Genomic DNA, 15,672 nt, shown 5'->3' on the forward strand with positions numbered 1-15,672 from the left:
TAATTGACTGCTATAAACTAGTAGTAAGTCCTCAAAAATTGTATTGTTCTTATAAGAAAGCACAAAAAGTTTAGTGTAGTGGGTAGCTGTTCCAGCTTTGACCTGAAGTACTACCCCCATTGAGGCTTGGGTAACTGTCACACCTACAAGGTGGGTCTAAGACAGGAGCCCTGAAGACCCGAGATCCGGATGTGCTGGCTCTCTTGGTTCCTGGATCCTGGACACTGGAGGTAGACTGAGCAGAGTTCTCCAGAGAACACTGCTGGACTGTGCTACACCTTTCCCGGATCCTGTAACCTATTAGTAAGTTACCCCACAAAATAAACCTCCCTTTTAATTACGTGGAGTTGCCTTAATACTATAGCAAATAGTTTAGAGACCACAGCTCTGGAGACTACAGAATTCAGCATGTGTGCTCAATATTCACAGGTATAAGAAAGAAACTGGAGGGCTGACAAAATGGCTCAGCAGGAAAACCTGATGACCCAAGTGTGATCCCCAGATTCCACTCCTCAAAGTTCTCTTCTAACCTGTCTGCACACCTTAGAATGCACATACTTATACATGCACGCACGCGCGCGCACACACATACACCCATGCGCACACACGCACCCTGAAGATTTCGTATAGGACTAGACCCCACCATTCTATACTCCATGAGAAATACCCCATGCTGCTGTCCGCCTGTGCTGCTAAGTACCTTATAGAAATGCCGTACAAGGTGGACACTCTCTTCTCTTGCACCCTGTAAAAAAAGAAGGAAGATGTGAGGGATGCAGATCTGAGGTGAAATGGTGGGTGACTCAATTACACAGAAAAATAGGTTAGTGAATACAGCTATGTCTTCACTTTAATAAACCACAAAGTTATTTCACCAGTGTGTAATTATATATGTGTAGGAGTGGATCAGAACAGACACATCCAAAGGTAAAACCCTCAACTGTTCTTTTTCACCTCTGCATTTCCTACATTTTCTAAAAATCATGAAGGGGAACAAAAAAAATGATAAAAGATACTGAGAACCTAGTAAATGTGTTATTTTAGCAGACACACACACACACACACACACACACACACACACACACACACACACACACACACCAAAACAAAATACTGTAGGTAGTTATGTTTCTACATGTATAAAATCTTTGTCACACAAAAGGAACATTTAAAAACTCCCAGAGCTAATCCAGAAGCAGATTATTCCAAAAGAAGCTACTGCAATGAAAGAATGTGGTCTGGGTAGAGGAAGGCACCTTTGGACATGTGGGCTGGAGTAGGACCTTGGGGTGGGGTCACAGGTGTCTTAGGCCCAGCTTCTCTGAGCTATGCTAGGGATGCTGTGGAACAGGCAGTGCCAGCAGCCTCCTGATTGACTTCTTCAGCTGAGGGACAGCACAGGAAGGGAAGGCAAAGGCATGGACTCACCTCCAGACAGGCCAGATGCACATCCTTGATGATGCAGCCAGAGCTGGTCAGTACTTGCTGCTTCAGGAGCAGGCAGCTCAGCTCCAGTGTGGCTAAACGAATCTTGCCATCTGCAGAGCACACCAGGGTCAGCCCAGTGCCCACCCCAGACACAGGCTCTTGCTTTCCTTCTTTGAGGGTGATCATCACCCGACAGACAGTCTTGCCCAAGGGCTCATGTCCAGGGGGACCCAGAGGGAGCTACACATGTCAACCCTCTTCCCACTAAGGTACAAGTCACACTCCCTGTCAAGCCTTTCAGCTCCCATCTGTCCTGAAGTCCCTTCATCAGCAGAGAAGGTGGGAGAAGGCAGGCGGCTGTGCTGCGGCTATGCCTGTTCATACAGGCACAAAACCAGCAGCCTCTCTGGGTCACGTGACTTAGTGGAGCTGGGTCTTCTCTCCCTTCCAGAAGGAACATACTACCTGTTTGATTGGTCTCAAACCCAGGACAATTCTCACTCAGCACTCCTCATCCCTCCCCTACCTAAACCTCTCCCTCCCAGGACAGCTTCCACCTTCCTCCCCCAGCCCGATCCCTATATAACTCAGCCATTTTAGCTAAGCTGGTCTCTTGGCCCAGGCCACTTCTCTTGGTCAGCGGCTCCTCTCTTGCTCTCCCTCCCCTTCTCTCCTCCTACGGTCTGGTTTAGTTTGCTGGCCATGTTCAGCCTCCCCTCTGCTGTTTTCTTCCTTATATCTACAATAAAAATCTTCTCTGTGCTTTAGGAGTAGTCAAGAAATAAAAGTCCTGCTCCTTTTATTTCACATTTTCATTTACCACCCAAGCTTGTGTGCCCCAGGTGCTCGCAGCCCTGCTCAAAGGGATCAGGTGCCAATAGGCAAAGGGGCCCAGTAGAGCCAGTGAGGCTGTTTTACAGTGTGCCAGAAATGCTGGGCACAGGCTCTCCATGTTCTGGGGTGTGCGGAGGACAGGAACACTGGTGGGGCCTAAATGGGCAGGGTGAGAACCAGCATTGGCCACCTCCATTCCCTCGCTGACGCTGTCAGTCTTCCTAAAGCGTCCCTCCCATGTGGCTTGAGCACGCTGGGTGTTGGTAGAGATTTCCTCCTGGGGGTGTTCACATAGCACCAGGCTCCAGATCTAGATGCTAGCAGGCCAGCACAGCATGAAGCTCATCCACACTTGGCCACAGTTAACAGAAACCCAACCAAGACTAGCTTACACTAGATAAGCAGAAACTGACAGACAAGCAAACATAAACACAACACTGACTTATAAAATCTGTTAGGGTAATGGGGGATGGGGATGCACTGGTTTCGGGTACAGCTGAGGCCAGGGTCTCAAATAATGTTTTCAGGACTCTATGTTTCTTTCTGGTTGGAAAGGTACTACCTGCTACTGGAAGCCATCTCTTTCCTCCTAGGGAAGACAGCCACACTTAACAGGCCGACTCCTGTTAAGCAGCTGTCCCATGGGTCTTTGCGCTTTGTTCCTAAGGAAAGGTGGAGGTGTAGAACAAGAAAGAGGGAGCAGAACATCTCTGGGCCTTGTCCCTGAGGTCTAAGACACTGGAGCCCAAGCTGGGACACACCAGGGACATACCCCAGACACCAACCCTTTTGCTAATGCCCTGTAGGTGAGGTTGAAATAGATGAGAAGAAAAATTTGTACTTAGTTATATAAAGTAGTAAAGTAGGTATTGCTTAGTATGGTAAAGCCTAGGGGAGGTTGGTCCCTGCTCACTTAGGCAGCCCTAACCCCACCCACTCCAGACCTTCCATCCCCTCTTTACTCTGAGATCTATGTGCCTATCCAGAGCAGTCTTACGCCCTCTGCTGGCCAGCAAGCTCCTGCCTTCCCAAGTTCCAGCCACAGTTGACCCTATCCTTGGCCACAGCACAGCTCTCTCAATGCCCTGACCCACGTGGCTCCCACTGGTCCCTGGCAAAGTTTGACTCTGACCCTAGCCTCAGAAAAGGCCCTGCCTCCTTTAAATGGAGCTCTCAGCAATAACTGACCCCAATGAGAACCCAGTGTCCCGAGAGTCACACCCGTGTCCCTTTTCTCCTGGCTCAGGGTCCTGAGCTATCTCTTCTCCATTGCCACTTCTAGATAGGAGCAGTTGTCTCAAGGGCTCAATCCCTGACACCCCTTTGTCTTCATCTAGACCTTTACAGACCATGTATATTGGGCCCCAGTGCTGGCCTTGTCCTGACCTCTTCTCTGAGTGAAGACCCCCATCTCTAGTCTATAGCTTCTGGGATGATTGAAGACCATCAGCTGTGGCTCTTAGCTGGTACGTAGGATGCAATCAGAAAGTACCTGTTCTGTGGATAACTGCTATGCTACCTGTTGTCACTGTGAGGTCACTGACCTGGCTTTCCAGGTCCTTCTCCCACTTGCTAGCACAGCTACACACTACTCCAGTCACTGCTTGACCAACTCTGGTGACCTGATCCAGGCTTACTACAACAGGCTGCTCTGACCACACTCCTCCTCCCTGGACAAGCAGGAGGCCAGATTGTCTCCCATGCATTCACTCATTCTATTAACCTTTCTCCTGTTTCTGCAGAGGACTTGCCATGCAAACTGTTGACATTCCAGGCCAAATACCTCTGTGCTATACAGGTCCTATGCACCTGAGATATTTAGCAGTGCCCTAGACTTTTACCAACTGGAGGCTAGGAACATTCTTAGTTATTAAGCTCAAAATGTCTGCAGCCAATGTCATATACATCCTGGAGGAAAAAGACCCCAGCTGGGAAAGCCCTGCCCAGAGCTTCACTCCACTCCTATCACTGCCTTAGTCACTTGGCTGCAGAGGGGTGCTGGGTCAAACACTGGAGACACTGGGCACAAACCTGTTGCCCTCACTCAGATTCTTAGCCTCGTTCCTTCTACAGTATGGCCTTGAGCTTCCTAGAGGAGGGTCCCAGCTGTGACAAGAGCAGCAAGAGAAAGGCTGGTGCATCAGGAGAAAGAGAGGTGACTACAACCAGGGTGGGGACAGCCCCAGAGAGAAACAGACAGCAGATGCTGGTTGGTGGTTAGGGGCAAAAGAAAGCGCTGGGGTTTTTCCAGATCCAGAACCTAGGGCTCACAGTGCCTGGCTAGGGATCTAGTCCCTCTAATACTCCTCAGCTAGGAGTACCTGGTTGGGCGGCATTATTCATGATTCTGATGAGTCTCTCAGCCAGCAGATGGTTGTAGGTGGTTTTCTCAGCTGCACTTGGCACTGGGAGCTGGATTCGCTTTAGTTTTTCAGGATCCATGCCTGCAATGGAGAAAGAACAAAAGTGGCCATTGCAGTCAGTCTTCTTCCTAAAGACCTTTTGGAGGCAGAGTCCTCACTGTCAGCCTAGGTTCCTCCTCTGTGAAGTCAGGCCTAGTCACTGCCTTCGTATAGCTTCTGTCTGGGTTCTGTACACACTGAACATGCACAGACACATACATACATTTTCTGGTGGTGGGGAGATGGCTGCTGGTAAAGTGCCCAAGTTCAGTCCCCAGAAGCCATGTATGGTATGTGGCACATACTGCAGTTCTAGCACTGGGGAGACCCTGGGGGCTCACTGGCCAGATAGCCTAGCCCAATCGGTGAGCTCCAGGCCAGCAGGAGACCTGGTCACAAAAAAAAACAGGGGGATGGTGCCTAAGGAACACCCAGGGTTGTCTTCTAGCCTCCAAACATGTGCATACACACACACACACACACACACACACACACACACACACACACACACACACACACACCCATACAAACATATATTCTCTATTGCTATTTGTGAATGGGGTATCAACTTGCTGTGAGAATTAAAGTAACTATGAAAGCCAGATGGAACAGTGTTCTCACATTCTAGCCAATGACTGTTGACTGAACTCACTGTGGCCCGAGGCCTGTTCTTTCTCTATTAGAAACAAGGGCTGGCAGGCACTTAGCAGGTGCCAGTGGTGTCACCTCTGATAGACGAAACAGAAGCCAACAAGGAATAGCTTTCCCACAGAGTAACTCATTGCTGTTCTCTACCATATTTGTGTGCTCACATAAGGGCAGTCCCGTACTGGGCACTTCCTACCCCTGTAGCCACACAGACCCAGAGCATCAGAGATGAGACATATGAGGCTCCAACAACCACAGCCTTAAGCTCTCACTGGTGAACTCAGAGTTGAGTGGAATGCCTGACACATGTTGGCAGCAGATTCTGGGCTGAGTAGGGCAGATGCCAGTCCTGTCCCTGAGGAGATCAGTGGAGAGAGGCTAAATTAAAACCTTTAGCCTAGGCAGGTGCACAAATAATAAAACTCATAAAGTGAATCTATCACTAAGACACAAAGGAATTATTTTTTTCCTCAGGGGAAATGAATAGTATTTAATAAAAGACAAAAGAAAGGGCGGGGTGGAGGGTGGATAAGGAAAGGGAATGGGCAAGTCTGTAGCCACAGGCCATGATGTTATTTTTCCTAAAGAAGTGCCAGGAACCGGGATGGCAGGAAGACTTGCCAGTGCTACTACAACGGTCCAGGCCTGAGGCAGGGCTCTGCTAACTCCTAGCCTCTCATCTGACACAGTGCTTGAGAAATACTTGCAGAAATAAACATAGTGCTTGACCCAAGCATGGAGACCCCTGTGCACTGTTTATGCCTTGAAGCATAGCTTTTCCTGTTATTCTAGTTGGGGGAGGTGGCACTTCTCAGAACTCTTGAAATAGGGTCTCTTGAGTACCAGGTGGGGCTTCATCTCAAATCTTGACAAAACAGTGGAGGTGGCACAGAGGAGTTCCCAAGGAATCCCTGCTGGGTACACAGCACAGATGCCATAAAGCAGTGCTCTGCTTTGTTGAAATGACTTGGCCTGAGGGTTGTTGTGTAAGACTCTCACACCCACAGAGTGGCTTTGAAGCTGAACTTGTAGATTCTGCATCTTGATGCCAAGTGTCTGACTTGGAAGAACTCTGGCTTATGTGGCAAAAATGTCAACTCAATCTTTTTTGGTCTTTACTTTCCTAGAGGTATCAATCCTGCCCCAACACCTCTTCTCCTTCCACTTGAGGGTGGGCACACAGGGCAGGGCCGCTGCTTTGTTGCTCTGAGCAGCAGTCGAGCTGCTCCTCCCCCCAGCACACCTGCACGTGCACTGTACCACCAGCTCCTCCAGTTCACAGAGGACAGTAACAAGCCAGGAAGCGGAGTTCCCCGAATGTAGGCAAGCTGGAGCCAGGGCTTGCATTACCACAGGGAGGCCCTTTGCTTCTTTCCTGAGATTGCTCTAGCTTTCCTTAGACTTTCTGGAACATGAAGAAATCTGGAGCAAAATCTTCTGGAGACAGAAAGAAATCCCTGAAGTCACTTTGAGCCCTGAATCCCTCACTCTGGGCCACAGAGCAGGTTGAGCCCCCTGCCTTTGGTGAAGAGATTGAGGCTCAATGTGATTCTCCATGGTTTCTCAAGGTCATAGAGCAAGTTGGAGGCACAGTGGCACCACCTTTAGATGACTCCAGAGGTATCTGAGATCGAGTTAGGGAGGGGTGGTGGCACCACTCACATGGGGAGCTCACTAAGAAAGCCATATTCAAGGGCTGTGCATTCCAGGGCTCAGCAACAGTCACCATGTCCAACCAATCAAAAGCTCAAATCCTATAGGGAAAGATGGTATTTTCTGGAGGAAGGGTAGGATCTTATTGTAAAGACATTCCTCTAGTGCCTGCACAGGAAAAACAATGAGTAAAAAAGCAAGTCTTCAGAATGTGAGCTCAAAGAAGCCTGCCCAAGGCCACAGAGGTAACAAAAAACCCAGAGCCAACTCCATCTTCTGCCTTTCTGTCCCATTTCACAAGATCCTCGCTCGTCAGTCCTTCCCTCTACCTGCCCCAAGTATGTGTGTAATGCTCTTCAGCAGTGTTCTCAACACAAAGTCCACTGGACTAGATCTTAATGGAGTTAACTTTTTTATTTTTGAAAAGGATCTCACATGTACCCTCAGGCTGACCTACAACTCTCTACAACTCTCTACACCTTCCTGAGCATAGTAGGGATTACAGTTATGTGCCACCATACTCACTGAATTAACTCATTTTATTATTTAAAATTCTTAATTGTATTTATTTATGGGGGCATAGGTATGGTGGGCAGAGGACAGTCTATGAAAGTTGGTTCTCTCCCTCTACTATGTAGGTCCCTTGACCATCAAATTTAGGTTGTCAAGCTTGACAGCAAGTACCTTCACTTGCTGAATCATTTGCCAGATCACTTTTAATCAAATCTGGCCCACTACAAACAAAACAAAAACAAAAACACAACCAAAGAAACAAAAAAGTTCTACAGTATGACAACTAGATAGAAGAAAAAGTTATCACAGGAGCAGCTGGAGGAGACAAGATCCTGAGTAGCTGATGAGTTGAGGACAGTTCAAGCACAGGCCAAGAGACAGAAGCCTGGATTTATTTTTACGTTTTTGTGACAAGCAGTGCATCATCACTACCAGCATTCTTTGGAAGTGAGTGTGTAGAGAAGCACTTGCTTTGGGTTTTGTAACTACCTGACTGAAAGAAAATACTGCCTGACAGTGGTGAAGAAATAAGGACTATGATGGTTCACCTTCAGTCTGCTTCACTAGATTTGGAATTACAAAGGAGACAAGATGTGGGTGTGTCTGGAGGGTGCTTCCATGGAGGCTTAACAGAGGAGGAAGACCCTCCTCGAATGTATCACTCTGCTTCCGGACTGAATTTACCATGTGACTCACTGTTTCATGGTCCAGTCACAGTGGACTGCATCCCTTCTAAAACATGACCCAAGTCAATCCTTCTTCCCTTTCACTGTTTTTGTCAATGTTACAACATGGCAGGGACATGTATGTAAAAGGTAAGATGGCAACAGGTGTGACACGCATGCACTGTGGTTTTCAGTTACAGAAGGCAGGTTCTGTGGCAAACACATGACAGCTTCTTTGCCAGTCATTTTCAACTGTCTGAAGTAAGCCTCTGGAAGAATAGATTGTCCTATGTGCTCAAGTCTCAAGTGCCCTGAGACAGTTTCCAAAGATACTGTCACATGCAGCACACAGCCCATTGAGATCTGCCTCCCAGCAGGCCATGTGCTTCCTCATTCCCTTCCTGCCCATGGTCAGGATGGAGTGGGGGTAGAGGGACTCAAGGTCACAGCCTAGCCTGGTCCAAAGAGTGCGGAGTGCGTCACTTCCAGTGAACTAATTCAAAGAACCCGGAAGAGAAAGGAACGGCATGGTTCCACACTGCAACTAGTGACTAAACCTCCCTCCCGACTCTGATTTCTAGATTCTTCCTTCTTAGCTGCAGTGCACACTCATGTCAAGGGTGGAAGACACACTTAGCAAAGTGACATAAAGGTAGGAGTGGAGACCTGACTGAAGACAGTTTTCTGCTTCTTGGGGCCAAGGGTTCTCTGGCTGTACCTGCAGGCATTGCCCGCGTTCTGAGAGCTAAGCAGATGTCAGGTCAGTCTCCAATGTGCCTCCTGCGCTGGGCTTGTGTCAGCTGCTGTCTGTTGTTGTTTGCTGCTTCTTATCCCCAGAGCCTTGCCACCTACTTTTCGGCATTCCCATACCTCTAGTGGTGTTCCAGGAACTTCTCAACAAAACAAAACAAGTCCCAAAGCCCAAGTGCCTCCTGGGTAAACAGTGGGGGCTGGGGAGGACAATGAGTGAACTGAAGAGGCGTAGGAATACAGAGCTGCTCAATGCACAGCCTTCGCTCAGACTTGACCAAAAGCGCAGATACTAACCAGAATTCATTATGTGGCCAGCTGAATCATGACACCGCCTTCCTCGTCAGGCAACCCTTCCCACTGTGGGCTGCTCGGTTCAGTGCAGTATCTCATCTATTAAGGTTTACTGGAAGGCCTGAGCTCACATTTGGTTTCTATTAACAAGGCTTTTAGGCTGAAATTGTCTTATAAGGGAAAAAATATCTACTAAGAAGAGAGTATCTTGTACAGGGCCTGCTTCAGGGGAAAGGATATGGAAAAGAGAAGCTGGAATCAAGTGTAATAACCAGAGAGCCAGCCAACCCAATAGCCACCATTCAAAGCCAGCAAAGGCTGTGCTCAGTGGACAGGCTGGCAGAGCAGGGGCAGGGCTCCTCCTCCACCAGTGACTTCCCCAAAGACCTGGTCTCGGCGTCACACTTGAGCTTTTCCCATTTTTCTTTAATTTGCCTGTATAAATGCCCCATTCCACTGGTTTTGAACATTCTTTGTCACAGAGAAACAGGAGTCAGGAATTCGGTCATCACCCAGATCTCTCCCATCCACATCAAAAGGAAGGCCTCGTCCCCAGCCTCTCCCGTCTTCCCTTAGTGACTGACCATTAGCACAAGGGACTTCAGCCAATTGTAGGAGTCACCAGTGGCTCATCCTCCTGCTGGACTGCACCCTTCCCATTCAACTCCGATGTCCGGCCTATCAGCACCTTCAGCTCCGATTGCTAAGCCTGTCACAGATCTTCTGGCTCATCTGTCTCCACTGCTCCCCAGTGAGGTGCTCAGCTTCTCTCTGGCAGTGCACTCCCCACCCTGCTCTCTACCCAGCGGCCGGAGGAGGCTCCTCTGCAAACTTGCATCTGAGGATATTCTTTTTTTTTTCTTGTTTTTTAAATTACTTATTTTATATGTATGTGTATGTATTTTGCCTGCATGTATGTCTGTGCACTACACACATAGTTAACAGATGGTTGTGACCCACCATGTGGGTGCTGAGAATCAAACCTGGGTCCTCTGAAAGAACAGTCAGTGCTCTTAACAGCCAAAGGCACCTTTCCAGCCTTCCTGAGGACATTTTTCTACTTCTCAGTTCTCTAAGGGTTTCCCACGATATTTGGGATAAACCTGAAATCTCTTTGCATGGCTCCCTGGCCAGCCTCACTAGACCTCACTAGGAGGCCCTGCTCCTCGAATACGTATGCACTTCTTCCCTGCAGGCCCTTGACCTGAAGCAGTCTGCTTCATCCTTACAGAGCTAACTCCGAGGTTCTTTCTGCTCTGTCCCATGTCATCCCACCGTAGGAGAAGAAAGCTCCCCAGCTGCCCTGGCGGGTGACCTGGCTCTCCCTCCACCACTCCGTGCTCTAACCTCTCACTCCCATCTTCCCTCCCCATCATCTTAACTCCTCTTCTTGCTCACTTGGATATGACTAGTCAGACTTGTCCCAGTTCATTCAGCAGTGCCTTGTACAAGGCGTGTGCTAGGTTTCACCAATCCTTACCTTATCCACGTCTCCCATTATGGCTTATGTCTTTGGGCTGGACTACTAGAATCCATCCTGAGGGAAGTAGAGTAGGTATGAAACTTCCTGGTTCAATTGTCTTTCTATAGCCACCACAGCTCACAAGAACACAGCTCAGGGCCACTGTACTTCCTCCTAGGACAGCTCCAGCCTTCCGGCCCCTTGAAGCATCTGGCTTACTTAGCATGCTGTTTCCCTACACTAGTGTACATGTGACCATCACAGACCTGTCCCAGGCTCTATGCACCCTGTGGCTCTGCCCTTTGCCAGTTTTCCTTTTGGACACTTCTTTGAACCCATGTGTTGGGGAATCTTTTTTTAAGCGGTGTTATTTTTGTTTATGTTGCATTTGTTTAACTCTGTGAAGCTGTGTTACTGTGCCTGTCTAAAACACCTGATGGTCTAATAAAAAGCTGAACGGACAAAGCAAAGCAGGAGAAAGGATAGGCAGGGCTGCCAGGCAGAAAGAATTAACAGAAAGAGAAATCTGGGAGGAGCAAGAAAGAAATAGCCAGAGAAGGAGGAAGACTCCAGGGGCCAGCCACCCAGCTACACAGCAAGCCATGGAATAAGAGTAAGATTTACAGAAGTAAGAGAATGGGAAACGTCAAGAGGCAAAAGGTAGAAGGGATAAGTTAAGTTAAGGAAAGCTGGCAAGAAACAAGCCAAGCTAAGGCCAGGTATTTATAATTAAGAATAGGTTTCCATGTGATTTATTTGGGAGCTGGATGGTGGGCCTCCCAAAACAGCAAAAATAACCAACAACACCCACGGTCCAAGAATCCTCAGGAAGTCATCCCTGACTCATGTAAGCAGGCTCTTACCTGCTTGTGGGGCTTCCCTATTACATGGATGCTGCCTGGGCCAGGGCCTTGGTCTGCCTGATGTCCGTACACACAGCAACAAATGCCAGGCTAAGTGCATTGCTTAGCATACACGTTCTGCATGTGTTAGTTTCAATAACTCCCTAAGGAAATTGTTTATGAACTTCTTAAAAATTTTTTTGTATGTTCATGAATTTTTTTTTTTTTCAAGACAGGGTTTCCCTGTGTAGCTTTGGTACCTGTCTTAGATCTCACTCTGAAGATCTTGAACTCACAGAGATCCACCTGGCTCTGCCTCCAGAGTACTGGGATTAAAGGCATGTGCCACCATCACCTGGCCGTTCACGAACTTCTTCCAATTTTTTGCATGTATTTACTTTATGTATATGCATATTTTACCTGTTTGCATGTATGTATATGGACCAAATACATGACTGATGAACCTGGAACCATGGTTATGAATGATTGTGAGCCACCATGTGGGTGCTGGGAATTGAACCAGGGTCTTCAGTAAGAGCAACAAGTGCTCTTAACCACTGAAGCACCTCTCCAACTCCCTCATGAACTTCTTAACACAGTCATTTATACTAAGGAGATTGGAGATAAACAGTAAGAACCAAGGCAAACACAGAAGAAGGCTGCAGAGATTCAATAGCTTTGGTTTCTATAACCTCCAGAGCTTCCCACTGCATGCCATAGCCTTGGCCCCTTCTGTGGTCTGCATTCCTACCAGGATGAGTCTCTGCCCATGCTGATGTTGTCAATGTGGGTCTTCTCCAGCCCCTGCCACTGTCACCAGTTCATCAAGCTTGTTACCGCTCACCATCCTCATTTGCTAATAGCTTACGTCTGCCTTCCTTACCAGCCTGCAGGCTTCACAAAGGTCAGTGCACTTCCAATAGTGGGTTTGTTTGGTTGTTGTTGTTTTGGTTGATGGTGACTAAGCTAAGGACCTATACTTGCTTTTACTTGAGCTACATCGCCAACCCACAGACCCCCAATATTAATCACAGTGTCTAGCACAGGATATGCAGGGTATGCGGCCCTGACCTCAAACTCACCATCCTCTGCCTCTGCCTACAGAGTGCTGGGAACACAGCTGTACCCCACCACACCTCGCTATAAAACGTTTTTAAAAGGCAAACATACACCTTCCATATGGCTCAGCTATCCTTTTCCTAGGTATTTCCCCAAGTGAAAAGGAAATACATGTCCACACAAAGACTTGCATGCAAACATTCAGAGCAACTTTGGCTAGAATATCAAACCTGGAAACAACAGAAAACTTATGAGCAGATGGACAGGCAAATTAGAGTACATTCATATGATGGCAATACTATTCAACAAGAAATAAACACACATGGTAATATGAATCTCAAAATAGTTAAGCAGATTGAGGAGCCATATAAGAAAAGAATATATACTGCATTACTCTGTTTATATAAAATTCCAGAAAATGCAAAGTTTTACAGACACACACACACACACACACACACACACACACACACACACACACACACTGGTAGAGAGCAGGCAGATAGCTGTTATTTGAGGAGGAGAGTATGAGAGGTAAGGAGAACATAAAGGAATTTGAGACTGATGGATATGTTCCTGCCCTGATTGTAGTGAAGGTTTCATGAGTGCTCGCATTTGTCTCAATGTATAAAGTTGTTCATTTGAATATGTACACATTATTATATACTGAATATACGTCAAATAAGTCTGATGGTGGCCCATGCCAATCCTAGCCCCTGGGAGGCTGAGGTAAGATTATAAACTCAAGTTCTTGCTTATAATAGCAAGACTCTGTTGCCCAATTTTTAAAAATTATGTCTTAATAAAACTGTTAAGAAAAAAAATATACCATGGTTTACAGCAAATACAGGTGGATTTATCCTCTTGACTCAGGGAACATAGAAAACAAGACTCAGCAGACTTTGGTCAGGACAACAGGCTGCATGGTACATAGGAGACCAACCCTGGGAGACAGAGCAATGGCAGTGGCTGGATTACCAAGCCAGCTTCCTATCTGGGGTGTCCAGGCTTCAGCACAAGCAGAGAAAACCTAAACAAGTCAACAGTCTCTGAGATGGGAAGGCAGAGTATGAATGCTGGGAGGTCAAGGGGCTGAAATCTGTGGGGCTTCTGGGGAGCCTCATAGAGAGGGAGAGAATCAAAGATAGGCAGGGCTTCTTCCTGAGGGTTCACTTAAGCTCATGATTCTGAACATACAAACAGATGGTAAGCCCTACTGGCATGAAGCAGGGAGTGATCCTGGAGCACATACAGTGTTGGGAGAATAGCTACCTTGTCATGGGTCTCAAGAGGATACTGCCTCAGTAAGGGGAGTCAAGTTAGTCCAGGCTAATGGCTGTTTGGATCAGTCCTATCCAAGTTTAAAAGTAAGCTTCAAAGGGGCTGGGAGATGGCTCGTTGGTAAAGTGCTTGCTATAAATGCATGAGAACCTAAGCTTGTATCCCCAGAACCCAGTGGCACATGCCTGTAACTCCAGTGCTGGAGGTCTTGGGGGGCGGGGATGCAAGACAGGTGGATCCCTAGAGTTCACTGGCTAGACAGTTGAGCTGAATTGGTGAGTTCAAGTTTCAGTGAAAGACGTCATCTCAAAAAATAAGCTGGAAAGCAGGTGAGGAAGATACCTCTGACCTCTAGATGTACACATATCTGCATACACAATGCACACACCCATGAGCACGACACACACAAACTCACATGTATATACACATATCACAGACTAACATAGACAAATACATATACACCTTAAAAAAAGGCAGGCCTCAAAATAGAACATATTGAGTCCAAATAACTTAACCATAAGTCAAAAGAATACTTAGGAAGAAAAGACTCAGAATCCAACAATGTAAAATAGTAAGATAAAAAGGGTAGATTATTGAATCTGCTTTTATAAGGCAACTACTAATTTTAAATATTTTACATTGGATTGGATTTTTGTATACTGTATATAAATTTTGTATATTGATACAAATTTGAGATTAATTTTGTTAGAATATATTGTTCATATATTTCTTATCTTACTCAAGGTATTGTACCTATACAGTTCATTTAACAATATAACGCAATTTGCTAATCTTTGAAGGTTATTATTAACAAATAATTAGGATAAAAAGAGATAAAAGTTAGTAGTTAGTCATTACAATCGAATTTGTAGTCATACTAGGTATGTTTTCAAGGTCAAGCAGAGATATATTTTAGATAGGCAGGTCATCTTCAAACACTTCAGAGATCTGCAGAATATGGCATTTAAGATGTTTTAATAACATAGATTTTTTTTTCATGACTATGAGACATGTCTGCTCTTGGCAGCACCCATCTACTTCAGAGAAAATGATGGGCACTGAAGAAATTCCATATGGAGTTTACTTTCACTGTGGCAAAAGTTAGCCACTGGGCAAGAACGTGCCCTTGCATTGACTGCTGACAGTATGCTGTCCAAAATGGACAAGCAGGACACAAAACAAAGGACTGCCAATCCTTGCCAAGACAAGGTAGGAAAGCTCTTTAGAAACTCCTCCTTCACAGATGATTCTGTCAGATATTCTAGGCCTGCAGACTGAAGATGATGCCCCAATGCTGCAGAGAAACCTTGGGTGACTGTCCAGGCAGCTGGCTGTTTCTGTCACACTCACAATTTTTGGAAGTTGCTTGTTTGCACTTCCTGTTTTACTAGGTAATATTATTTCCCTCTCGGGTCTCTGAGGGAGCTGAAAATTAGATAGTTATAGTTTTCCTTGTTAAGAAATTCAGAAAAGAAACTCACTAAAGACAGAGTGGAAGGCTGAGGGAGAGAGACGCTGCCAGCCGCTGCCATGACAAGGAAGATGTAAGGTACAGAGTTGCTGTGGTCGAAAAAGAACAGGAAGGCAGAAGGAGACTGCCTGCAGCAGCCGCCAGGACAAGGGAGATGTAAAGTACAGACCCAGCGGCAGCTGACAGGGACATACAGGCCCGGCGGTGGAAACAAGCAGACGCAGGTAGGCCTGTGGCAGCAGACCGCAGAGGTGGACAGACCCGGAGGCAGAGATGGGCGGATGCAGCTTGGAGCAGGGACGCCCCTGACCCCAGCACCTGGGGAGGAGGCTATCTCCGTGAGTCGGAGCTAGGGCGAGTCTGAACGCTCCTT

At 47.0% G+C, this 15,672-nt stretch overlaps 1 protein-coding gene across 19 annotated transcripts in view; it reads right to left on the reverse strand.

Moving 5' to 3' along the window:
* Clec16a (C-type lectin domain containing 16A) overlaps nucleotides 1-15,672 on the reverse strand; it is a 223,379-nt gene that overhangs the window by 121,724 nt on the left and 85,983 nt on the right. For all 19 annotated transcript variants that reach the window (XM_076577861.1, XM_076577868.1, XM_076577857.1 and 16 more), the window contains exons 13-15: nucleotides 4,584-4,706; nucleotides 1,429-1,538; nucleotides 701-745 (exon numbers count right to left, since the gene is read on the reverse strand). In XM_076577861.1, the coding sequence (XP_076433976.1) occupies nucleotides 701-745; nucleotides 1,429-1,538; nucleotides 4,584-4,706 (278 nt within the window). The remainder of the gene's footprint in view (nucleotides 1-700; nucleotides 746-1,428; nucleotides 1,539-4,583; nucleotides 4,707-15,672) is intronic.

The sequence above is a fragment of the Peromyscus maniculatus genome, chromosome 8, assembly GCF_049852395.1.
Source record: "Peromyscus maniculatus bairdii isolate BWxNUB_F1_BW_parent chromosome 8, HU_Pman_BW_mat_3.1, whole genome shotgun sequence".
NCBI lineage: Eukaryota > Metazoa > Chordata > Mammalia > Rodentia > Cricetidae > Peromyscus > Peromyscus maniculatus.